Here is a 27,608-nt window from a genome sequence, read left to right as displayed (position 1 = left end):
GATTTTAGATTTATAAAAAGCCAGTTATGTGCAAAAATAAAATCAATTGAGGGGCCACATAACATAATTTCACCTTTGTGTGCCCACCCAGCACAAGTGCGTTTGCCCACTAGCAGACTACACTTCTCATGACTTACCTGTGTGCAGAATGCTACTGAAGGTTAGGCTGCAATTCTGGACATCAAATGGAAAAGCATATGTCTCCAAATTGCATGCAGAGACCACCTGGATGGGCTTGGAGTGTTTAATGGTCCCAGATGAGTTCACATAGACATAGGGAAGGTCAGGTGATCTTTCAATGTCCACACTGTGTGAAACACAAGAGATCTTGTTGTTACAGAGTGAGCTTTCATCATTTTAATACATAAACAGAACTGATTATGAGATGATAGTGACCATATATCATTCCAGACTAGCCCAGAAGTGCAAAGACTGAATCACATTGTCCATGAGACAGTCATCTGGCAAACGTCGGTTCAGCAATGACAGCCTCACGGGCCAACTCACTTGCTACTGTTAAAACACAGATATAATCCAAGGGCAACATCAAGCATTAGCAATCAAATCTTTATCTTAAAGGGCTTCCCAGGTGGTGCTATGGCAACACACTCCAGTATTCTTGCCTAGATAATCCCATGTACAGAGGGGCCTGGTGGGCTGCTGTCCATAGGGTCACACAGAGTCGGACACGACTGAAGCAACTTAGCATGTATGCATGCATTGGAGAAGGAAATGGCAACCCACTCCAGTATTCTTGCCTGGAGAATCCCATGGACAGAAGAGCCTGGTGGGCTGCTGTCTATGGGGTGACACAGAATTGGGCACGACTGAAGCGACTTAGCAGCAGCAGCAGGAATCAAATCTTTATCTCAAAGGGCTTCCCAGGTGGTGCTATTGGTAAAGAACCTGCCTGCCAACGTAGGAGATGGAAGAGATGCAGATTCAATCTCCGGGTTGGGAGGATCCCCTGGAGGAGGGCATGGCAACCCACTCCAGTACTCTTGCATGGAGAATTCCATGGACAGAGGAGCCCGGTGGGCTATAGTCCATGGGATTGCAAAGAGTTGGACACGACTGAAGGGACTTAGCATGCGCGCACACACTGTATCTTAAATGATGTCAACTTAGGGTTTTGATACTGCTAACCTGAATGCTCCCAACAATATAGCTCCTCTTCAAATTGAGAAACAAAAAATAGTAACAATGTCTGAAAGGAAGCAACAACTGGCTTGAGTATTCTAAGCAGTCTACACCCCACAGAAACACAACCCAACACACTTACTACTCATTTATGATGATATCAGGGGCCCAGATGGCACTTAGAGGTAGAGAGATCTCTCTAATCTCATCAAACATGCTGGAGTTCCAGGATAAAAACTCATCATCCCAAACCTGTAGCCAAAAAGAAAATGTCACAAAGAGGCAGTGTCAGCCCCATCAAAGAACTGAAGAGGAATTTGAATGAATAACTCAATTGATCAGCCTGTTGCTACTGTCAGGGGAGAGGACTTCTCACCCAGTTCCTAAAGATGTTTGCCCTAATCAGAAACAACAGCCATATGTCTTACTCAGATTCTAATAAATCAGGCCTGCTGCAGATGTAAGGAACTTTAAAAGGAAAGATAATATCTATTCCTGGGACTTCCCTGGCAATCCAGTGGTTAAGACTTAGAGCTTTCACTGCAGGGGGCATGAGTTTGATCCTTGGTCAGGGAAATAAGATCTCACATGCCACATGGTGTAGCCAAAAAAAGAAAAAAAAAAGATAATATCTATTCTTTCAAATAATTACATTTTTCAGCAGATCAATTTCAGGAGTCCAGCATGCATAAAAGGAAAAAAAATAATCATTTACCTCACGATACCATATGCTTGTCTTTAATTTTTGATTCTGTGTATCCTGCAAAGCAAAGATTAAATACACACCAAATCTTAGAGAGTCAGTAAATCAAAGCCCAATTCAACAGTATGACAATTTAGAGGAAGGAAATTGCATCCAAGTAAATAATGCTGATTTTAAAACATTACCTTGACTCTTTAAGATCTGAATATTCCCAGTTATTTATTACATACACCTGTTGCTATAAGCTTTACTGCATTATCTATGACAAAATGATGCTTTAACTGCACTTGACATGTTAAATGATTTGCTAATCTCTTTCCTACTTTAATAGTTACTCTGCCATTAATCAGACTAAAAGATGATATATAGTTATAGACAATTCTGGACTAAAAAGATGAGACCAAGCTCTTATCTGTAATTAAGATGTTATTCCTAATCTTTGAATGAGTATTATCAATATTCCACTTGCCATTGGCAGCCTTTCCTGTTGTTACCTTATGTTTGGATTTCTCTGCTTATAAAACAGACTGAATGAGCTTAATCCAAGTGAGGTATATTTTTGATAATACAAATAGATGTGATTTCCCCATTCTGCAATGAATCAGCAATTAAAAAGGCAAAGACCCCCAAAAACAAAAAAAAATCCTCTTCATTAAATTTTTTTCATATTGAATCTAGTAAAAAAACCAAAAACATGCTATAGTTACTATGTTCTTAGGGATTAAAAGAAAAGGAATATTTCATACCACATTCAAACATTAACTCAAAATGGATCATAAACCTAAACGTAAGAGCTAAAACTACAAAACTCTTAGAACAAAACATAGGAGTAAATATTCATGACTTTGAATTAGGCAATAATTTCTTAGATAAGACTCCATAAGCACAAGCAACAAAACAAGAAGTAAATGGGACTTCATCAAAATTTAAAACTATTGTGCTTTAAAGTCAAATGACAGGAAGTCGATGACAATCCACAGTGTGGGAGAAAATACTTGCAAATCACATAGCTAGTAAGGGGTTTGTATCTAGAATATATAAAGAACTCTTATAGCTCAACAATAAAGATAAGTAATCAAAATTTAAACTGAGCATCAAAGAACTCATATAGTGAGAAGGAAACTCATGGAATGTGAGAAAATATTTGTGAATCATATAGCTGATAAAGGGTTATTATCCCGAATATTAAAGAACTTTTACAACTCAAAACCAAAATCCTTATATAAGAATGGACAAAAGACTTGAACAGACATTTGCCCAAAGTAGATATTCAAATGGCAATAAACACAGGAAAATATGCTCAGCATCACAGCTATGGACCAAACTGTGTTCTTCCAAAATTCATATATGGCTGTATTTGGAGATAGGACTTTCAGGAGATAACTAAGGTAAAATGAAGTCACAAGGGTGGGCCCTCTTCCAAGAGGCTTGGTGGCCTTAGAAAAAGAGGAAGAGAGAATGATCTCTTTCTCCTTCATATGAAGACACAGTGAGAAGGCAGCCATCTGCAAGCTGGAAAGACAACTTTTACTAGGAACCAAATTGGCCAGAACTTTGATCTTGAACTTTCCAGATTCCCAAACTGTGAGAAATAAATTTCTGTTGTTTCAGTCACCATGTCTATGGTATTTGTTATGGCAGTCAGAGTCAGAGCTGGCTTATATAATCTCTAATCACTAGGGAAATACAAATCAAAATCCACGATGACATACCATTTCACTCTCATTAGGATGGCTACTTTGTTTTTTAAGCAGAAAATAAGTGTTGGTGAGGGTAATTGGAATTCTTGTGCACTATTGTTGGGAACGTAAAATGGTGCAGCTGCTATGGAGAACAGTGTGCCATTCGTAAAAACTTAAAAATAGAACTACTACATGGTCCAGCAATTCCACTCCTTGGCATTTACCCAAAAGAACTGGAAACAAGAACTAGGACAGATATTTGCACATCCGTGTTCACGGCAGCATTAGTCACAGTTGCCAAGGGGTGGAAGCAACACAAGTGTCCATCAGTGGAGGGATGAATGAACAAAATGTAGTACATACATACAATGGAATATTACTCCGTCTTTAAAAGAAAGGAAATTCTGACACGTGCTACACTATGGATGAACTTGAAGTCTTTATGCTAAGTCACAAAGTAAGCCAGTCACAGAAGGACAAGGGGATTCCAGCATACACTAAGTCTAGGTACTTAAACCAGTCAAATTCAGAGAGACAGAAAGTAGAATGATGATTGCCAGGGGCTGGGAAATGGGGAGTTAGTGTTTAATGGGTAGAGAGTTTCAGTTTTGGAAGATGAAGAGTTCTGGAGATGGACGTGGTGATGATTGCACAACAATGAGCATGTACTTAGTGCCATTGAACTGCACACTTAAAAAAATGGTTAAGATGGTAAATTTTATATTATGTGTATTTTACCACAACAAAAATAATTATTTAGGGACTTCTCTAGCAGTCTAGTGATTGAGACTCCGAACTTCCAATGTAGGAGGTATAGGTTTGAATGATCAGGGAACTAAGATCCCACATGCTGTGCGGCCAAAAAAATTTTTTAAATGACTACTCAATATTCTGCAATAACCTAAATGGGAAAAGCATCTGAAAAAGAATAGGTATGTATATGTATAACTGAATCATTTTGCTGTATACCTGAAACGAATACAATATTGTAAATCAACTATATTCCAATACAAATTTGAAAAAAAAATGAGCAAAGGACTTGAATAGATAGTTCTCCAAAAGAAATATACAAGTGTGGCCAGTTAGCACTTGAAAAGATGCTCAACATCATTAGTTATTAGGGAAATGCAAATCAAAACCACAATGAGATACCACTCTATCCCACTAGGATGAATAAAATTAAAATAACAAGTGTTAGGAAGAATGTTGAAAATTGGAGCCTCATACATTGTTAGTGGGATTTTAAAGTTGTGCAGCCACTTTGCAAAACAGTATGGTAGTTCCTTAAAATGTTAAATATAGAGTTAACATATGACCTAGCAATTCCACTCCTAAGTGAATAATCAAGAGACTTGAAAACAAGTCCACACACTCAAAAAAACCTGTACAGAAAAAAAAAGCAAACCTGTACAGGAATGTTCACAGCAGTTAAAAAGTAAAAATAAGCCAATGCCCATCAGCTGATGAATGGATAAACAAAATTAGTATATATCCATTCAATAGAATATTTTCCAGCACTAAAAAGTAATGAAATATGATATATGCTACAATATAGATGAACCTTGAAGACATTATGCTAAATGAAAGAATTTAGTCACAAGAGGCCATTTATTGTAAGATACCATTTATATGAAATGTCTAGAATAGGCAGATCTATAGAGGTAAAAATTAGATTAGTGTTTGCCTAGGGCTGGTGGGGATGGGATGCAGGATGTGACTGCTAACGGTATGAAGGCTCTTTTTGAAGTGATAAAATGTTCTGAAATTAGATATTGGTGATGGTTGCACAACTCTGTGAATACACTGCTGCTGCTACTCCTGCTAAGTCGCTTCAGTCGTGTCCGACTCTGTGCTACCCCACAGACGGCAGCCCACCAGGCTCCCCCGTCCCTGGGATTCTCCAGGCAAGAACACTGGAGTGGGTTGCCATTTCCTTCTCCAATGCATGAAAGTGAAAAGTCAAAGTGAAGTCGTGCCCGACTCTAGCGACCCCATGGACTGTAGCCCACCAGGCTCCTCCGTCCATGGGATTTTCCAGGCAAAATTACTGGAGTGGGGTGCAATTGCCTTCTCTGGTGAATATACTAAAACCACTGAATTGTATACTTTAAATAGATGAATTTTATAGTTAGGTTATACATCAATAGAGTTGCCATTTAAAAAATGTATTAATAGAGAAAAAGGAAACCATTTTTGTTGTTGTTTACTTTTTAAAATTTAAATTTATTTATTTTAATTGGAAGCTAATTACATTACAATATTGTATTGGTTTTGCCACACATCAACATGAATCCGCCACGGGTGTACACATGTTCCCATCCTGAACCCCGCTCCAGGAGGGAGGAGGGAGAAACCCTCCCTGTACCATCCCTCTGGGTCATCCCAGGGCACCAGCCCCAAGCATCCTGTATCCTGCATCAAACCTAGACTGGTGATTCATTTCTTATATGAATATATAATATACATGTTTCAATGCCATTCTCCCAAATCATCCCAGCCTCTCCCTCTCCCAGAGTCCAAAAGACTGTTCTATACATCTGTGTCTCTTTTGCTGTCTCTCATACAGGGTTGTTGTTACCATCTTTCTAAATTCCATATATATGCGTTAGTATACTGTATTGGTATTTTTCTTTCTGGCTTACTTCACTCTGTATAATTGGCTCCAGTTTCATCCAACTCATTAGAACTGATTCAAATGTATTCTTTTTAATGGCTGAGTAATACTCCATTGTGTATATGTACCACAGCTTTCTTATCCATTCATCTGCTGATGAGCATCTAGGTTGCTTCCACGTCCTGGCTATTATAAACAGTGCTGCGATGAACATTAGGGTACACGTGTCTCTTTCAATTCTGGTTTCCTCAGTGTGTATGCCCAGCAGTGGGATTGCTGGGTCATAAGGCAGTTCTATTTCCAGTCTTTTAAGGAATCTCCACACTGTTGAAAACATTTCCAGGGAATGTATATGTAAGAAGGCTGATACAGACTACAGACAAATCCATTTCTTCCCATGGGCTTCCCTGATAGCTCAGTTGATAAAGAATCTGCCTGCAATGCAGGAGACCCCAGTTCGATTCCTGGGTCAAGTAGATCCCCTGGAGACGGGATAGGGTACCCATTCCAGTATTCTTGGGCTTCCCTTGTGCTGGTAAAGAAGTCGCCTGCAATGCAGGAAACCTGAGTTTGATCCCTGGGTTGGGAAGATCCCCTGGAGAAGGGAAAGGCTACCCACTCCAGTATTCTGGCCTGGAGAATTCCATGAACTGTATGGGGTCGCAAAGAGTTGGACACAACTGAGCAACTTTTTCACTTTTACAGTCCATCATTAAAAGTTGCATTATTCAAAGAGACTAGAGATATAGAAAATCCAAGATGAAAATATGTAAAATAAAATGTGAAACGCTCCTCCTGTTGATTTTGGTTCAAAGGTAAAGAGTCATTTAAGTAACATTTGTACTTCTGTAATATTAAGTATAATACCAGTTTCAGTAAAACAATGGAGCTGGGGAGTTATGGCATGAAAGCAAATAAACAGGTCCATTTTCTTCCCTAGAACAAGATACATTAAATTAATTTTCCAGGGAATTATCCAACCACATCAAAGATATATGATGTTTGTGCATAGGGTCAAGACTACCACTGTCCTCAGTCCAGGTTGGGTGGGGCTAGGGAGGTGCTATCGATATTTGCTCTTTGGAGGGGGTGCACCTGGAAGTGTGCAATACTCAAGACTATACAGGTGTGCACAGGGGGTGGCATAGTTTGAAAGAGAAACAATAAACTTTTAAAGTTCCCCTTTTCTGAAATCAAGAAAGCAAGTTGTTATTGCATAAATATTTCTAGGTACCTTTAGAAAAAAAGGATGGTTCACAAATACAGTAACCCGTTATAGTTGTTCAACAAAGGCTAGCCTGAGTGTACTTGCTCTACAGATTTTTGTGAATCTCAGATACTTGGGAAAAGCAGGTTTTAAAATGGTATACACTTGTCCTTCAGAATCCATGGGGGATTGGCTCCAGAGGCTCCAAAACCTTCTTGGTTACCAAAATCTACAGATACTCAAGTTCCTTATGTATAAAACAGAGAGGTATTTGCATAGAACCTACACACATTCTCCTGTATACTTTATATCATCTCTGTGCTGTAATTGCTTATTTGCTTTGGTTGTGTCTGACTCTTTGAGACCCCATGGGCTGTATCTCACCAGGCTCCTCTGTCCATGAGATTCTCCAGGCAAGAATACTGGCAGGGGTTGCCATGTCCTCCTTCAGGGCATCTTCCTGACCCAGGGACTGAACCCACATCTCTTGTGTCTTGCGCTCTGGCAGATGGGTTCTTTACCACTAGCACCACCTGGGAAGCCCAAATCATCTCTAGAATACGCGTAATTACCCAATACAATATAAATGCCATGTAAATAGTTGTCAGTGCATGGCAGGCAAATTCAAGTTTTATTTGTTGGAACTTTCTGGAATTTAAAAAATGTTTATTTTTGGTCTAATGGTTAGGACTCCATGCTTTCACTTTGGAGGACCCACGTTCAATCCCTGTCAGGGAACTAAGATCCCACAAGCTGCTGGGTATGGCTAAATAAAAAAATATATATATTTTTTCGATGCAGAGTTGGTTCAATCCGCAAATATCTGCAGTCCTCCAGGACTGATTGTACAAAGTGAAAACACTGAATTCACAGCATTTCCCTAAGAAACAGCTTGGAAGTGGGACAGAGGGGACTCCCAACCAATATCAGCTCTGTGGGGCTCAGGGCAGGGAGCTTACCTGTGGCCAAAGAATCAAAACATAAAACAGGAGCAACATTGAAATAAATTCAATAAAGACTTAAAAAAATAAGACCTCTAGTGAGAGCTCCAGGTTGGGCACACCCCTTTCTTCCAAGTTTCACTGGCTGAGACAGCCTGAGATAGATCATGTCTCACCTATGAAAGCACAAAAAGAATCCATTCTAGGCTTAGTTGCTTCCCAGGTGGCTCAGTGGTAAAGAATCCTCTTGCTAATCCAGGAGACACGTTTGATCCCTGGGTCGGGAAGATCCCCTGGAGGAGAAAAATGGCACCCCACTTCAGTATTCTTGCCAAGGGAGTCTCAAAGAGTTGGACACAGACTGAGTGTCTGAGAGTATATAGGCTTAGTTCCAGTCAACCAGGGTCCCCTCGTCATAGGGAGAAAAGGTCCGGAGTGTAGTTTCCATTCCCAAATAATACAGCTTTTCACTTACTCCCTCCTAACAAATACACCTTTACATCTACAAAGTGTCCGGACCAGTTTCTTCCCCACTGTGTATCTTGCTGACTCAGTCACGTGGCTGGGGAGGAAGGTCTCTATATCCTAATGTTTCCTTTCCACTGTCATTATATCCAGTTTGGTTCTTATTAACTGCCATGTTGATGCCTTGGCTTGTTTCTCTCTTCCTGCCCATCCCTTTGTCATGTTACACATAATAATAGTGTTAAGGATTTTTTTCCTAACATCTTAGAGGGGGTGTCTGGGAGGACTGGTTATTCAGCCCTAAAGAACACAATGTCAAAAAGAAGTTTGAGGCTAAAACTGAAGTCGGTTTTTTTTTTTTTTTTTCATCAAGAGAAACAAGTTTCTCAATGCCAGCTGGTGAACATAATTGGTTCTCTGGTGGCATTATTCACAGCTTTTCCCTCTGTGTATCTCTCTCTTTTTTTTTTCTTTAGATACCTTCCATCCTGCTTGTTAAAAGCAAAGGATATTTCAGAGAATTGGAATTCATTAGTCTTCCTAACAGAGGGAGTCTATTTAGATCTAAATTGGTGGTTAGCAAATATACAGATAATTCCCGCACATTCTTATTTATCTTTTCCAGTTCTGAAGACTATAGAAACAGATGCCTCAACGTCTGGCTGGGAGGCTCTAGTCAATGGACTGGAATACAAAGGTATCTGTGATTCGGAATTGACAAAACTCAATAGAAACAAATGGAAACTCTTCACTGTTGAGTAGATTATCTCTATAATCAGATTTCCCTAAGGTACTCATAATACCCAGAAATTCTAAGACGAGACTGTAGTCTTTCATGTAAATAAAACAGGAGGCAAAACATTATAATGAAAGCGAGGTGCAGTGATGAAAGCCGGGCTGAAAGCTCTTCACTCTAAACAAAAGTTGCCAGCAGTTCAGCTGCTGGCAGATGCATCCAGCAAGTTATCTATTCACATTGGGAATGTCCTTGTCTGAGCAGAATCTGTGAGCAATTTTCCTCAAGTTCTTCAAACCAGTCATGCTTCTGGAACGAACCTAAGGATCAGCCCACCTGAATGTAATATAGACATTTGCAAAGACTAAGTCATTCATAAAGATTCTAGAATTGAATTCACATATCCTAATTAACTGATCAGGCAAATATCTACACAGCTAGCTTTGAAGGAAGGTGTGTGTGTGTGTGTGTGTGTATGTGTGTGTGAAGTCACTTCAGTCATTTCCAACTCTTTGCAACCCTATGGACTGTAGCCCACCAGGTTCCTCTGTCCATGGAATTCTCTAGGCAAGAATACTAGAGTGGGTTGCCATGCCCTTCTGCAGGGGATCTTCCTGACCCAGGGATTGAACTGGCATCTCTTATGTCTCCTTCCTTGGCAGGCAGGCTCTTTACCACTGAGCCACCTGGGAAGCCCGAAGTAAGATATATTGTCCTGAATATTGTGGTAAATAGGATCCTGAGTTTGAAAACCCTTCCCTCCAGTGGCTATTTTTAAATAATAATAATTATTATTATTATTACTGTTGATATAGGTTATGTTTAAATCTTTATTGAATTTGCTACAATATTGCTTCTGTTTTATGTCTTTTTTTGGCCACAAGGCACGTGGATCTTAGCTCCCCCAGGTATTGAACTGGCACCCCCTGCATTGGAAGGTGAAGTCTTAACCACTGGATCACCAGGGAAGACCCTCAAGTAGCTATTGATACATTAGGGTATGAGACATTTGGGGCTTGCCAGATGGCTCAGTGGTAAAGAATCCGCTTGCCACGCAGGAGATGGTGGTTCAATCCCTGGGTTGATAAGATCCCCTGGAGAAGGAAATGGCAACCCACTCTAGTGTTCTTGCCTGGAATATTCCGTGGACAGAGGAGCCTGGCGGGCTGCAGTTGATGGGGTCGCAAAGAGTTGGACACAACTTAGTGACTAAACAACAGCGGCATAATGTGTCATTTTAACAGTCAGCTATGTGCATGAAGAAATATACATATTTCATTGTATTCAAAGGAAGGAGACATTGCTGCCAGATTGGAGAATTGAGTAAAATTTCTTTTAGGAGCTGAGATTTGAGGGCTATAATCTTTTGTAGATGGAGAATGATAAAGAAGACGCATTCAGTTGAAGAAACAGCAGAATGAACAGGATACAGGCTGGACCCAAGAAGTTCAGGTTCATTGTAACACTGAGTACACGTAGAAGATAAAGTCAAGACAGGAGATAGGGATGAAACTAGAGGGATGGAATGTAAGATTTTACATAGTTCAGAAGACAAGTTTTCCATATCCAATATAATTATATGTCTAACACATTCTTGTAAAACATAGTATATTTCACAACAGTGGAGTAAAGCATTATCTTTGAAAAAATAATAGTGTTCTTCCTTACCTATTATAATGGCTATGATTTGTTTTCTCTTATTAAGGTGGGAAGAGCTAGACCAAAAATTCAAATTCGATACCTTCAACTAATATAGACAAGTGAAACATTTAAAAAAAAAACACTATTTCAAAAGATATTAATAATTCTCATCTCTTGATGTGACTGTCATGTAAGTGATCTAAAATTGTCAGTTGCCCTGAGGTATTGAGTAGGTAACAAGGAGTGGAGTGGCATGAATTGTATTGTTCTCGAAGCTTTGGCCTACAGGGCATTTCTTTGCACTTATGTGGACAGATTTGGATTTCAGATGTCATGTGGGCAACTAAGCATTGCCAGACCAGAAGCTCCAAGTTCACTGTCATTGATGGAGTGATGCATTAAGTTCTTGCAGAGGCCTAGTGTTTTATAGTTTACAGCAATGATAATCTCAAGCTTTAAGGGTGTCAAATTATTTGGTGAATGTTAACTACTTTGCCCTGGTTATCAGTAAGTCGTTCAGTGATTATTGTGTTTTTGTAATAAAGACTAAACTTCTAAAAAAAAAAAACCTCAATTTGATATTGTTGTTCCAAGGGAAAATATTAATATAAAAACTTTACTCCTTTCCCTTATTTCCAAATAAGCCTGTAAAGGAAACTCTGAGCAATTCTACTTTACCTTCATCAATATGAAGTCAGAAAGTAAAAGGATGAGGAGAGACCTAGAAACCTTTCTTCGTCTCTTACTCAAAGCTGATGTTATCCCCGTGTTGGAGTTTCATGTAACATGGTTCATATCATGTCTTTTTCAAATCATGCTTTTCCCATTGGACAATGTCCAATAAACAATACAGACATAATAACCTACTGACAACTAAATAGCAAGGACTAATGAAATATGCCAAAGCCTTTGTGGATCACAATAAACTGTGGAAAATTCTGAATGAGATGGGAATACCAGACCACCTGACCTGCCTCTTGAGAAATCTGTATGTAGGTCAGGAAGCAACAGTTAGAACTGGACATGGAACAACAGACTGGTTCCAAATAGGAAAAGGAGTACGTCAAGGCTGTATATTGTCACCCTACTTATTTAACTTCTATGCAGAATACATCATGAGAAATGCTGGGCTGGAGGAAGCACAAGCTGGAATCAAGATTGCCTGGAGAAATATCAATAACCTCAGATATGCAGATGGCACCACCCTTATGGCAGAAAGTGAAGAGGAACTAAAAAGCCTCTTGATGAAAGTGAAAGAGGAAAGGGAAAAAGTTGGCTTAAAGCTCAACATTCAGAAAACTAAGATCATGGCATCTGGTCCCATCACTTCATGGCAAATAGATGGGGAAACAGTGGAAAAACAGTGTCAGACTTTATTTTGGGGGGCTCTAAAATCACTGCAGATGGTGATTGCAGCCATGAAATTAAAAGACGCTTACTCCTTGGAAGGAAAGTTATGACCAACCTAGATAGCATATTGAAAAGCAGAGGTATTAGCTTGCCAACAAAGGTCCATATAGTCAAGGCTATGGTTTTTCCAGTGATCATGTAAGGATGTGAGAGTTGGACTGTGAAGAAAGCTGAGCATCGAAGAATTGATGCTTTTGAACTGTGGTGTTGGAGAAGACTCTTGAGAGTCCCTTGGACTGCAAGGACATCCAACCAGTCCATCCCAAAGGAGATCAGTCCTGGGTGTTCATTGGAAGGACTGATGCTAAAGCTGAAACTCCAATACTTTGGCTAACTCATGCGAAGAGCTGACTCATTGGAAAAGACTCTGATGCTGGGAGGGATTGGGGGCAGGAGGAGAAGGGGATGACAGAGGATGAGATGGCTGGATGGCATCACCGACTCGACGGACATGAGTCTGAGTAAACTCCAGGAGTTGGTGATGGACAGGGAGGCCTGGCGTGCTGTGATTCATGGGGTCGCAAAGAGTTGGACACGACTGAGTGACTGAACTAAACTAAGCATCTCTTAAGTAGGTGAAGATGCAGTCCCAGAAAATTGTCTCTAAAATTCTAGATCAACATCAAAATAGAAAAGAGGTTTAAAGGAGTTTTCTATTGGAGCATTGTGTAAGACTACATTGTGCAGAGTAAGAGTGGGCATTTTCTGCCATTTGATTAAAAAGTATTTTCTAGGATCCTGGATATAGTGCTTTTACTAGTGTGAGTGGGAAAGGAAAGCTGAGTAAAGTGAAACTGTTTGCTAAACGAGGGATTTTGTGTGTGTGCTCCATTTAAATGCACCTGCTTATGAGGAACTAATGAGTAGGGGTTTATCTAAGCTAGGGAAAAATTATGCTAAAATAATTTACATCAGATAAAAAATAATTTGAACCGTGGTATAATTTATACTTTTATTTTAAACTATTTTCCATCAATTTCAATACCTGAATCTCAGTCAAAAAATCAGAGTCTGTAATTCATAGCATAGCACTCAAATATTAACGTAGAAAACTACCTCCATTAAAATAAATTAAAGAGAAATTATTGAATTATTTTAGCAAAGTACATTAAAATAATAGTATTGTATAGTAGGATACATTATGTATGCAAATGTAAAGGGAAAAGGTATGTGGAATTTTACTGTTGTAAGCTTTCTATATTTTATATGAACTATAATAACATTAATTCTAAACACATTATATTAAGTTAATGATGGCTATGGAAACCCCTAAAATAACATTTAAAAATAATACACAGAGGGACTGCAAAAAAGTCAATTTGATTTTAGAGGAACTAAAATCAAATATTAAAAAATATTTAGTTTATCCCAAATAAGGCAGGATAAGAGGAGCAGAAAACAGATGAGACAGCTAGAAAACAAATAGCAAGATGGTATTCATAAATGGACAAAACACTTCAGTTAACATGCACAGAGTGGCAGGTTAAAACAGCAGTACCCGGGAACTCAGCAACAGCAAGGAGTGAACGACTGGTATACACAACGACCTGGGTGAACCTGCAGGGAATTATACTGAATGAAAGAAGGCAACCTCAAAGGTAACATACTATATGGTTCCACTTATATAATAGTCTTCAAATAACACAGTTATAAAGATGGAGAAGAGATTTATTGGTTGCCAGGATTTGTCAGAAGAAAGGATTGTGTCTATAAGTGAGCAGTATCAGGGAACCCTGTGCTGAAGATTGTGTAGATCGATGTGGTGGTGGTGGAGGTCACACAAAGCTACACGTGTAATAAAATTACAGAGAAACACACACACAAATACACATACACACAAGTATATGTAATCTAGAGAAATCGGAATAAGCACCAATGTCAATTTTCTAGTATTTCTGCTATACCAAATTTATGCAAGATAAATACAGGGGGCATTGGGTGAAGGTTGAACAGAACCTCTCTATAAATTGACTTGCAACTTTCAATAAATTTATAATTATTTTAAAATAAAAAGTTGGAGAAAAGCAACACCAAACTACTTGCTCTCTCTAAGAAATGACTTTGAAAACAATGCCACAGATACTGAAAATAAAAGGAAGGCAAAATATATACCATGCAAAAAATAAACATTAAAAAAAAACTTCAAGAAAAAAAGTATTACCAGAGGTAAAAAAGGGTATTTCATAATGGTAAAAGGTTCTATTTGTCAAGAAGACATATAATCTTAAATGTATATGCATCTAATAACACGACAGAGAAAGAGACAAACCACAATTATAGTTGGGGATTTTTATATACCTCTCCGTGAATTAATAGAACAACACCAAAAAAAGTTGAAGTTGTAAGAATCCTTAGCAATACTATAAACATGTTTATTGAATTTATATTTATAGAACAGTGTACGCTTCTATTCAACATTGTACTAAAGGTTTGAGCCAGTGCAATAAGCAATGAAAGAAAAGGCATACAAATTGGAAAGAAAGAAGTACAACTTTCATTATCTACAGGCAACATGATCTTCTCATAGGAAATCTGAAAAAATCTACAAAAAGGCTCAAAAATTAATGTAATGGCAGGGTCAAGGCCAATATATATAGATCATTTATATTTTGTATGCTAGTGAGAAACAGAAACCTAAAATTAAAATACCATTTATGATAGCATCAAAAATGTGCATTACTTAGAGATTAAATTTAACCAAATATGTACAAAACCAAAAAATGCTAAACATTACACAAAGAATTAAAGAGCTAAACAAATGGAGAGAGACAGTGTTGTCATGGATTAGACGTTAAGATTTTGACTCTCCTTTAATTGATCTATAGATTTCATGTAACCTCAATAAAAAAATATGTCAGTCTTAAAAATAGAAATGAGTGAACTAATTCTTCAGTGTGTATCAAAATGTGAAGTACCTTGAAGAGTCAAAACAATTTTAAAACAGAAAATTATGTTTGGAAGACTCACACCACCCGATTTCAAGACTTCTGTAATGCGTAATAATTGACACGATATATTGATGTAAGGAGAAATATATTGACTAGCTGAACAGAATAGAATCCAGAAATAGACTAAAACTGTACAAAGAACTCTTGCAACTCAATAATAAGATAGCAAACAACCCTATTTTTTTTTAAAGTAAAAGATTTGAATAAAAGGTAAAAGATTTGAGTGAATACTTCATTTTAAAAGATAGATAGTTGACAAATAAGCACACAGAGAGATGTTCAACATCATAAGCCTTTAGTGAAATGAGTTTAAAACCACATTGAGATACCCACAAACCTAACAGAATGGTTAACATTTACAGAGATTGACAATATCAAGTGTGGTAATCACGTGGAGGAACTGAAACTCTCATAATTTGCAGGGGGAATATACAATGATACAGCCACTGCGGAAAGCAGTTTGACAGTTTCTTGTAAAGTTAGAATTGCCTTATACCACTCAACAATCCCACTCTCAAGTATTTATCCAAAGGAAGTAAAAACATATGCAAATATTTATAGTGATTTTATTCAAAATTGCTCGAACTCAGAAATAACTCACATGTCCAACAACTGGTAAATACATAAACAAACTGCAGTACATTTGCACAATGGAATACTACTACTGATACGTGCAACAACACAACATGGATGGATCTCAGAGGCATTAAGTGAAAGAAGCCAAAAAACAAAGAGGAAAATACAATATGATTCCATTTATATGAGAAAGGCAGAAACATAGGGGGGAAAATAAAATCTGTGGTTGCCAGAGACTGGGGTTAGCAGAGGAAGGGATTGGCTTTAAAAAGATGAGTTTCAGTCTGTATAATATATATCTCAAATTTTAAAATGCATCAAAAGTTCATAGGATGCAGTTAAATTAGTGTTTGGAGGAAAATTTATAACTTTAAATGCTAAATTAGGAATGAAAATAGGTTTAAACTCAATAATACAACTTTCCAATTTAAGAAACTAGACAAAGAAGGACAAATTAAGTGCACAGTAAGCAGAAGAAAGGAAATACACATAAGAGTAGATAGAAGTGAAATAGAAACTGAAAGGAAAATTCAAAAGCAACATTTGGTTCTTTAAAGAAATAAATTGATAAACAATTTGGTGATACTGGTCAAGAGAAATAAGAAAAAACACAAATTATTAATATGAGGAATGAAAGAGGTAGCATCACTGATGATCCTTTGGACATTAAAAGAATTAAAAGGGAATATTATGAAAAAATAAATTTGCAACTCTGATAAAACAGACAAATTCCTTGAAAAATATAAATTCCAAAAGTGACACAAGAATAGAAAATTTGAAAAAATTTTATGTTAGTGAAATTGAATTTATATTTAAAAACCTTCCCACAAAGAAAACTCTAGCCCTAGATGGTTTTGCTGGTGAATTCTATCAAACATTAGGGAAAAAAAATTATCTGTATTACACAATTCCTTCAGGAAATTGAGGAGGGAACACTTTTCATCTGGTTTTATAAAACCAACACCAAAAGCAGACAACTACATTACAAGAAATAAAACCATAGCCCAATAGTCCTCATTAACATAGATGCAACCTATCATAAGTAGGAATTCAAATTCAGAAGTATATAAAAAGGTTTACATGTCAGGATCAAGTAGAGTTTATTCTAGGAATGCAGGAGTGGTTTACCATTTGAAAGTCAATCAAAAATAATTTACCATATTGACTGCATAAAACAAAAATCATGTGACCATTCAAATTGACTGAGAAAAATACTGGTGTAATTCATAACATTCAAGATTTTAAAAATATCTCTCAGTGTACAAAAATAGCAGGAGACTTCTTCAACTTGATAAAGATCATTTATGAAAAATCTAGAGCTAACATCATATTTAACGGTGAAAGATTTTTCCCTGAGGATGGAACAGATACAGATATGTGCTCTCGTCACTCCCATTAACACTGGTAGAGGTCTTGGACAATGCAATAAGACAAGATAAGAAGAATAAAGAGCACACAGATTAAAAAAGGAAGTAGTAAAACTATTTGCAAATGAAATGATTGCATATATAGAAAATATTAATTTTAAAAGAACTACTGGAATTAGTAAGTGAATTTTGCAAAGTCCCAGGATACAAAGTCAACATACAAAATTAATCCAGTTTCTTTATAATAGCAACAAATAAATAGAACATTTAAAGTTTTAAGTAATATTTATAACAGCATCAAAAATACTATGGAATAAGTTTAATAGAAACATGTATGACACTTCTATGTTAAAAATAATACACTGCCTAAGACCCAAATAAATGGAGAGAAATACCATATTCAACAATTGGAAAACTCAATATTGTTAAAATATCAATTCTCCCGTTAAATTTCTCTGTGGATCTCACAGCATTCCAAACAAACTCATAGCAGGTTTTTTTTTTTAAGTAAAATGTGATAAGAATGAATATAAAATTTGAATATAAAATTTATTTGGAAGTACAAAAGACCTAAGAAGTCAAACTATCTTAAGAATAAAGTTCAAGGACACATACTATCTGATTTCAAGATAACAAATAGTCTGACACTTCTCAGTTAACTTAATTTTCAGTCAAGATACCAAAGCAATCCAACGGAAAAAGGGAAACTTTTTAAAAAATGGTGCTGGAACAAATTCTTTCTAAATGCAAAACGAAACACAAATCAGCAACAATAAAAACCTTGACCTATACTTCACACCATTATAAAAATTAATTCTCAACATGTCATAGAATCAAATATAAGGAACTAAAAACCATAAATCTTCTGAAAGAAAATATAGGAAATGTTTTGATGAACATGGAGTAGATTTCTGAAGACAATATCCAGAAAGCACTACCATAAATAAAGGAACTGGTAAAATTGGACTTCATTAAATTTTAAAATTTTGTTCCTCATAAGCTCCATTAGGCAAATGTGTAGGCAAGCCACAGCGGGAGAATATACATTCGCAATACATAGATGACACAGGACTTGTATTCAGAACATACAAGCAATTCCTATACATCTATAATAATAATAAAAAAAACAGCAACCAACACTATAAAAAATAGGAAAAGACTTAAACAGATACTTCACAAGGAAAGATACACAAGTGGTCAATAAGCACATTAGAAAAGAGTCCCTATTTATTAGTCATAGGATGTATAAAATAAACCACAGTGAAATAGTCCTACATGTTTACCATAGTGGCTAAAATTAAACAAAACTGATAATACCTGATGTTGGTGAAGATGTGGGGAAATGGGAACTCTCATAGCTGATGGGTGGGAGTTACAACGTACAATCACTTTATAAAACAATCTGGCAGTTTCTCATTAAATATATATATCTATTCTATGAGAAGTGGTGGTTATTCCACTTCTAGGTTTTACATATGTACAGCAAAATACTGTACAGAAATGTTCATAGCTTTATTTGTAATATACTAAAACTGGAAACAACACAAATGCTTATCAACAGGAGAGTGGATAAACAAATCATGGTATAGCCATAACCAAATACTACCTATCAGTAAAAAAGAAAAACTACTATGTACAACATGAATGAACCTCAAAAAACATTTCAATATATGTTAGGTGCAGACAAATACTGTTTGATTCCACTTATATGAGGTACCTAGAACAGCCAAATTCAGAGAGTCAAAAAGTACATTGGTAGATGCTAGGGGCCAGGGGGTAGGGTGGGGTGGAGAAGGTATATGGGGAGTTAGTGTTTGATGGGGACAGAGTTCCAGTTTAGGAAGGTGAAAAATTTCAGAGATGGATGATGATGAAAGTTGCACAATAGTGTGAATGTCCTTAGTGCTACTGAACTGTATAGTTAAATATCATTAAAATAGTATGTTTTATATTACTTGGCTTGTACCACAATAAAAAATATTAAAAAATAAATAAACATAGGAAAAAAATTATGCTGAATGAAAAATCCAGACACGAAGTACATACAGCAAATTTTCATTCTTATAAAGTTTCAGAATTGGCAAAAATAATCTATGATGACAGATATCAGAATGGTGGTTTTCCCTGTGGATAGAGGGGATGGTGATTGGAAAAGAAATGGGGGATCTTTGTAAGATGATGGAAATGTTTGATATAAGGATAGGGATATGAATTGTGTGGGTGCATGCAATTATCAAAACTCATTGAACTGTACATTTAACATCTGTGCATTTCAGTATCTGTATATTATGTCTCAACTGGAAAAAGGTTTTGAAAAGTAAATTGGAAAAAAATTTTGAACTATGTTAACAAGCTCAGTAAAGTCTGATTTTAAAAGAAATCAAAGTAAATCTAGAATCTATTAATATTGAAGACTTTGTAATTAAGAAAAAGGAGAAAGAAGGAGCAGAGATAATTATAGTCTATCATCTACTGAGGGTTAACTAAGATCTCTAGTAACTACATGCATTTTCTCATTTAATTCCCACAATAACCCATTTTTCAGCCATAGTAGGAAACACATGCTTTAATAAATAAATCTTTCTACCACCCTTAGCAAATGTCTTAGGTATAAAGTCCCTTAAAAACTCAGGAAACCAAGACATTTTTTTTCTCATTTTAAAATTGCAAGCAGTAAGTTGTAGAAATTGTTTCATAAACCTACTGTTACCACCAAGAAACGTGAACCACATAAGATAATATCTATTACCATTTCTGGTTGCAGCGATACTCATAAAATATGTGTGTGACCTACGCCCACAATTCTGAAAGCATCTTAATTCTGTGAAATTCCTATTTCTAGACTATCTGCCCCTCACAGTGTAAGTTGGGGGCTAGTTAGCATGATTAGGTACCCCAGGCTCACTGCTAAGATGAATCTAACATTAACTTCTCTATCGGCTCAATGAGAGTCTCAAGAAAAAAAACTTCTCTTGCATAAATAGCGGGTAATTTTACAAAAGAATCATGGGACTAGGAGATGGTAGGATGGTCCTTACCACATCCAGCACGGCGTGAACAGACACGTCCAAGTATACAGTGGTGGCCTGGGTCCAGTTGTGAACTGGCCTTACTTCCTTCCGATATGTCTGTAATAGCTGCTTGGTGAGATGATGCAGAGCAGGACTCCTGGAATGAGGCGTATGTATGGCCAGGATTCCTGAAAAAGAAAGCTATCACTGTGAGGGTGAAAATAAGAACTTAGCATCTTCAGGAGACTTCAGACTGCCCAGGGCTCGGTCACTCCTGGAAGAATATAGTCTTTAGCTCACCCCAATCTGCTGAAGTTCACAACCAACTCATGGACATTTTGTCAGACACATTTAAAGGACGCTGATGATACAGAAAACAAATTTACAAGTGACCAAATGGGAAAGAGGGGGTTAGGATAAATTGGGAATTAGGGGTTAATAGATACACAGTATGAAAAATAGGTTAAAAAAACCCCGAGGACCTACTATACAGCACAGGGAACTATATTCAACGTCTTATCATAACTTACAATGGAAAAGAAACTGAAAAAGAACATATATGTGTAAGTAAAAGTGTTCAGTCGTGTCCAACTCTTTTGGACTGTAGTCTGCTAGGCTCCTCTGTCCACGGAATTTTCCAGCAAGAATACTGGAGTGGGTTGCTATTCCCTACGCCAGGGGATCTTCCCAACCCAGGGATCAAATCTCTTGTGTCCACTGCAGTGGCAGGTGGATTCTTTACCACTAGCGCCACCTGGGAAGCCCGTACGTGTGTGTGTGTGTGTGTGTGTGTGTGTGTGTGTGTGTAAATGAGCCACTTTATTGCACGCCTGAACACTGTAAATCAACTATACTTCAATAAAGAATAAAAAAAATTAAGTCAGCTGATGGCCTAAATGCCCAGTTTAGGAGAAATCTCACTGTAAAGATAAATAAATCAACTCCATCTCTGAGGGTGCAAACTTGTGCTACGTTTCCATCTTTAGAGCTGTCTTGCATCTTGAAGACAGCATCCTTTCTTTATTCCTGTATCACCCCCTCCTGGTACACAGGAGAAAGCTTCTGATGCACTTAGCCAGCTTCCTCCTTGGATTTTTCTTTCGATTTTTCCATTTATAATTCAAAAATCACATAGAAAAACCCAAGCAGAAACATGGACAAACCACTTGAATCCAAAGAGCTGTGTGGATTTCTAAATAATGGAATCAAGGAAAATCCAATTCATATTTTTCTCCTCAAAAATCGTATTTGTTCTCTCACTCAGTCTGTCTTAAAATGCACTTGTCAGAAAACGAGATCTTCCTTTTGGGAAAATTCTCTGAGGTCCCAGGGAACAACCATTTCCTGTGACCGAGGAATCTTGATTTGCGGAGGAGCCGTGATGAGCGTCGAGGCTGGAGAGGCCAGGGGAAAGGAAGCGAGAGAAATGAGCACCAGCAATTGGAAGCGACAGATCCGTGAGGGCTTTCTCGAAATTGCAAAAAGATATTTTGTTCACCAGCTTGGCCGGCCCCTGGGGGATTCAAAGCTTCCCTCAGTTATCGGACTGAAGCAAATTGCACACCCCCCTGCCACAGCGCGGGCGAACTCTATCCGTGGTGTCCTGCGCGTGAATTCACCGCGACTCTCAGCGGTTTTGATGGTTATTTTGATGAGCTGCTGAAGGTACGCAGGCTCCATCAGGAAACTGTAAATGAGGTACCTTCCCCCTGTGCGACGATCCTGTTTATACCCGTCTCTTTATGAATGATACCGTGTCACTTGCCGCCACAGGCAGCAATTTCTATGATTTATCAATGCCAGTGTGACCAAAATGCTAACGACGGTGCTGGAGGGGACATCCAGACTCATTGTGGGCAGTGGAATATTCACTTTCATTACCATCCGAGCTGGGAATCTAATGAGCGTTTTAAACTCCCTAACTATTCATCCAACAAGACGCCAGAAGAGGCAGCCGCTCTTCAGGCATGCGGGAACCAAGGTGGGTGGCTCACATCACGCATCATCTTTAGCTTTTGTGAACTGCGATTGTCAAAGATGCGCTATGAATCTTTGTTTTGTTGTTGTTCACTGGCTAAGTTGTGTCTGGCTGTCTGTGACCTCATGGACTGCAGCACGCCAGGCTTGTCTGTCCTTCACCATCTCCTGGAGTTTGCTCAAACTCCTGTCCATTGAGTTGGTGATGCCATCCAACCAGCTTATCTTCTGCTGCCCCCTTCTCCTTCAGTCTCTCTACTTGGGACTGTTTCTTGCTGGCTGACCCTATGGGAAAGAATTCTGGACCCCAAAGCAAAATTAGTCTGGTGTTTTTCCTGTGAATTTCACTTAGGGCAACTTCAGTTTTACCTCCCTTGGAATCTCCTAAGTCCCAGCTGGGAAAACACTGAAATGTGCGTGTTTCAATACAGGAAACCACCTGAGACAGAGTTAATAATTCCGAGAAATGAATGTTCTCTACACCCTCTGCTCATAGGGCCTCAAATTCCCCTCTGATATCTTTCCTGTGGATATAGGTCCCTAATGGATAAACATATTTTCAAGAATGAGTCAAAGTCGTTGGGTAAAAAGAGAAAGTTCTGGAAGCTGGAAATAAGAACAAAAGAGCAACCGGGAGTGATAGAAAAATAAGCAAAGGGGAGCGTGCTTAAATAAACTACAGGGGGAAATAGTTCTTTGTTTAAAATGCAGAGAAATAATAAATTACATTTCTACTATGAATGCAAATTTGCCTGAGGAGAAAGATCAATTACAAGAGAGAGATTAAGGATTTAAGTGACCATTAATTAACAGTAAATTATGCCCCTTGAAAGCTAATGTGACATTCACACAAGCACTAAATGACTCACAGTTCAGTGATGTTTCAACAGACACTGATGGAAGCTATCAACAGACCCAGAAAAGATACCACTCTAGCACTGTCTCCTCGAATGCTAATGATCAGCATCAAATAATGCACTCGTAAGATTTCTGAAAAGTAGAATGTGTTACGAACTGAGTTGTGAACCACTTCTAGGTGAAGAGAGGTTTTAAAAAGATGAGGATACAATAGAATTATTCCTTTGCTTTCCTTATTTCAGTGAGTTACATACATACCTATCTTAAAGTTTTCTGGGCACTTTGATGAAAAGAGCTGTTTCTGGTTTAATGAGTATACCACCTTTAGGACTATAAGAGACTAGAACTGCAGCAGGCTGGGACCTGGGACCTAGGGTCCTTTGCTGTAGTGTTTGCACCTGGGCAAACATCTCCTGGAGAAACAGAATACAAAGAAGCTATAAGGGACTAAAAATAAGTATGTGCATGTGTAGTTAGGGCAAATTATGAACAAGATACAAAAAGACCAAAATCCCAAATGCCCCTTCTGAAGAGTGTTTGCCCCCTGCATACAACACTACCAAAGTGGTGGGCAAAATACCTAAACCACGCCTCTGGCTCGATCCCAGACCCACCCCTACCTTCATCCCATGTAAAGAGCCAGCTCAGCTCGGAGTGTGAGCTAGGGAGCCTGTTAGTTGTGTAACTTCTCCCTGCTGCAGCAGGGGCCCCAATAAAGACTTGCCTGAATTTCCTGTCTAGTCTCTGATCAATTTCTATCGAACAATAGATAACAATACATAGATCTGAGAGGTTACAATCTATCTGAGAGGTTCCAAGGACACAGTGGTTTAGGTGTGTGGTATTATTAAATACCTAATACTGATTAAATGCCTTGCTGTGTGCCAGGCACTGGGCTAGAGCCCTTTACGTAAATTATCTCATTTAACTTCTACAAGAGCTTTATGAAATAGGTACTCTACAACCCTGTTAGGACTCACTTACAGGTGAGGGACTCTAGGTGGTGAGGTTAGTACTGCTGAAGATCACACAGCTTGCAAGAGAAGAGGATGGAATTTAAACAAGGCGGATCTGGATCCAAAGACCAAGCTCTTACTCTGATACTACAGCGACTTGGCTCCGTGAGAATACTGGGAACAACAGTGAGTAGCCCTTCAAAAGGAAGAGTTGCATATGTACACTACCATGTGTAAAACAGCCAGCCAGTGGGAACCTGCTGTAGAGCACAGGGAGCCCAGGTCCATGCTCTGTGATGACCGAGAGGGGTGGGGTGGTGCTGGGAGGGAAGACGAAGAGGGAGGGGATTTATGTATACACACGGCTGATTCACTCTGTTCTACAGCAGAAACTGACACAGCCTTGTAAAGCAATTATACTCCAATAAAATAAATAAATAAAGAGTTGCATGGTGTACATTTTTGGAAAGAAACAGCTCATTGTTATTTTCTGTCTTTGTGTGTTTTCAGGTCAACAATATCTTACATTTGCATTGCACCTGACGATTTCATAATGCTTTCATATTTGGTCTTCATGAATATGCAAAATAAAAAGTTAACTTACAGGGAACCAGAATCTCTGAGAGGTACATGGACTCGCCCGGGTCACATGGCTGGTGAGCAGTGTGGTAGGAGCACATGGTTCTAATTCAGGCCTCCTATCCTATTCCAGCACACTGCCTCTGGGTCCAGCTCTAAATTGGTGGTTTGTTAAGTGCTCTTTTATTTATAAATCAACCTGATATTAACCCAGTAAAATTTCAAAGGGTAAATTCTCAGTATGATTTATGGTCAAGTGCTGACTATGAGACGCTATTAAAACACTTTCTCTGCCACATTTAGAACAAAAATCAAGCATAATACAAAACATTAAAAAGAGCAATCATTAAGAAGAATTTCTTCTATTTTCAAACCTTCATTTTTCTATTTTATCTTGCTTCGTTTAATGTTGACAATTATTTTCTGCTAAGAAACCCATTTGGCATTTAATGAAATTTCCTCTGTTTTCATTTTTATAATTAAGATATGCTTTTATCCTTTAAGTTCAACATCCAAGATTTTTAAACTTTAATGATAAGTGGCCATTTTTCTTCTCTGTCCAATAAAAAAATCATTTCCAGCTGTTTGGCTACCAAATTCCTTCCTCATCTCTGTAATTGACTCATTCCACTTTCAGTTATATTTTAAAACATGGAAATTCAGATATGAGCTCTAGGAGAACCCTCAGGAACAAAGGGTGTTGGGAAACACTAGCATGAACATAAATTTTTGATCTGTGTATGTTTTTTAGGAACCAATTGTATCCTAACTCAATTGGTTTAATACGGTAGCGTTAATACTGGCACCATGGAAGTTTAATTCCAGAAATGTAGGGGGGAATATATATATGTACACACAACATATTTGTATTCGTTTCTTAAGTATTTTTTTAGGGGAACTGTACATTCAAAACATGCAAGTTTCTACAGCTCATCTTTAGAGAAACACTCCACATCTATACAGACTTTGTAGGACTGGATGTAAAACCCTAACACCAAAATGACACTCAGGTGTCTGTAGCTATGATGGATCCAAGGGACTCTCTGTGGGCTTCTAAAGACCAAGATTGTTTTGGAATAATAAAAATATACTCTTCAGACATACAAGTAAATCTGAAAAAGAATGCTCCAAACTCTCAACATCAATTGTTGTAAAGAGAGCTTGATTTCTAAGGAAGGAAAAATTTATCAAACAAACATTTATCAAACCTTTCAGAGCATACTTTTAACTTTGTGGAAAGCCCCACTGTGTGGCCCTATGGATATACACACCTATAACTGTAGGAGCAAAGTCATAACAAAGTGTTGGTCTCCTTGTAGATTCACCGGACTGGCATTTTACAGATGGTAAATAAAAGCAAACACCTGTGAGGAGTTACATAGCACAACATAGAAAGGCTTGTCTCTAGGTTCTAGGCGTTAATATTCGATGCCTAGTAAAATCACTAACGTACTCACCTGAGGCAGCTGCCAGGACGAAGGGCCACAGAGGAGCCATTATACCTGCCAGTATTCCCCAGGCACGTCCTGAAGATGAGAAACACAACTTGCCTGCTGGATAGAATGTCACTCAGTCTCCTAAAAGAGCTCCTTTCTGCTCCATTCTTCTCTGCCGGTTTATGCCGTCCTTGCTGATGCTATTTTGTAAACACTGAAGGGGACCAAAGGCAATACCAATGCCACACAAATGTTTTGGGGTTGGTGCCATTGCAATACCCCTTAACTTCTCCATTTGGTTCTGCCCCAGGATCAGATCATGGCCAACATTTCAATTTCCCTGACAGGAGATAGCTAAGTGAATAATGTAATCTAAGAGGAGCCCCTAAGGAGGGGAAATTCCACACTAATATGATTTCCTTTACAGCCTTTACCTAAGGCAATGCTCTTGCTGACATTCAGGACACTAATTTCATTAATAATTGAGATCCAAATAGCTGTTCTAAATCAGACTTATGCAGAACATCTTCAGCATTTGACAATGATTATTGGACTCTTGAATTACACTAAGCTAATGGAAACCTGGTATCATCAAATGAACAGCAACTGCAAACAGTACAGTGGGAAGAGCGTGTTTTGTTTTTCCTAATCCCCTTTCATTAAAAGAAACATTGATTGTTTTTTTGATAAACAGAAATGCCTCTTAAATTCTCACTGCCCACAATTCAGAAAGTAACTACATAAGAGAGAATGTGTATAGGCTTATTAAAGATGAAATTACAAAAGTTTAATGTTCATAAAAAAGTTCTTTTTTCAGTTTCTGATTGAGCCCCATTCACTGTTAATTATTAAGGAAAAAGATGCATCATTCCACATAAATTTATTTTCCATTAGTAGACTCCTAGATGCTCTAGAAACAAAAATTAAATTTCATACCATTTCCAGCATCTGTCTGCTTTTTACTCTAAATCAAATGTAGAGCCCACTGGCTTGAGATAAGTTTTCACAGAACAAATTGAGAGGAGAAATATATACCTGATCCCTTTTCTCCTAATTATGTGATCCCTTTGTTTAGAATCATGAAGCTCTCTCTCAGTGTACCCTGATTAGTTTCCCACTGCTGGTGAAAGAAGTTGCAAACACGGAAAGGAAGAAAACTAGGATGAATCCTGTAGTGTTGAGCTGGTTTTGGAAGTATCAGAGTGAGCTCTTGGTTTTCAACACATGTAGCTAAATACAGAAATAAATACAAATGTAAAGCTGTGTGTGTGCCTCTGTTCATAAATGCATATGTTCCTAGCTCTGTCCACTAGAGGGCCTGGGAGCAAGGACACCCCAACAGCAGTGAGCACGCCTAACAC

At 38.0% G+C, this 27,608-nt stretch overlaps 1 protein-coding gene across 1 annotated transcript in view; it reads right to left on the bottom strand.

Moving 5' to 3' along the window:
• HTR3B (5-hydroxytryptamine receptor 3B) overlaps positions 1-27,608 on the bottom strand; it is a 60,460-nt gene that overhangs the window by 14,169 nt on the left and 18,683 nt on the right. Inside the window, exons 2-6 of the mRNA XM_052653026.1 lie at positions 26,269-26,337; positions 20,469-20,629; positions 1,856-1,900; positions 1,283-1,392; positions 138-307 (exon numbers count right to left, since the gene is read on the bottom strand). Coding sequence (XP_052508986.1) covers positions 138-307; positions 1,283-1,392; positions 1,856-1,900; positions 20,469-20,629; positions 26,269-26,337 — 555 coding nt within the window. The remainder of the gene's footprint in view (positions 1-137; positions 308-1,282; positions 1,393-1,855; positions 1,901-20,468; positions 20,630-26,268; positions 26,338-27,608) is intronic.

Source organism: Budorcas taxicolor, chromosome 15, assembly GCF_023091745.1.
Source record: "Budorcas taxicolor isolate Tak-1 chromosome 15, Takin1.1, whole genome shotgun sequence".
Taxonomy (NCBI): Eukaryota; Metazoa; Chordata; class Mammalia; order Artiodactyla; family Bovidae; genus Budorcas; species Budorcas taxicolor.
Note: the sequence above shows the minus strand (reverse complement) of the source record. Positions and strands in the feature narration are given on the sequence as shown.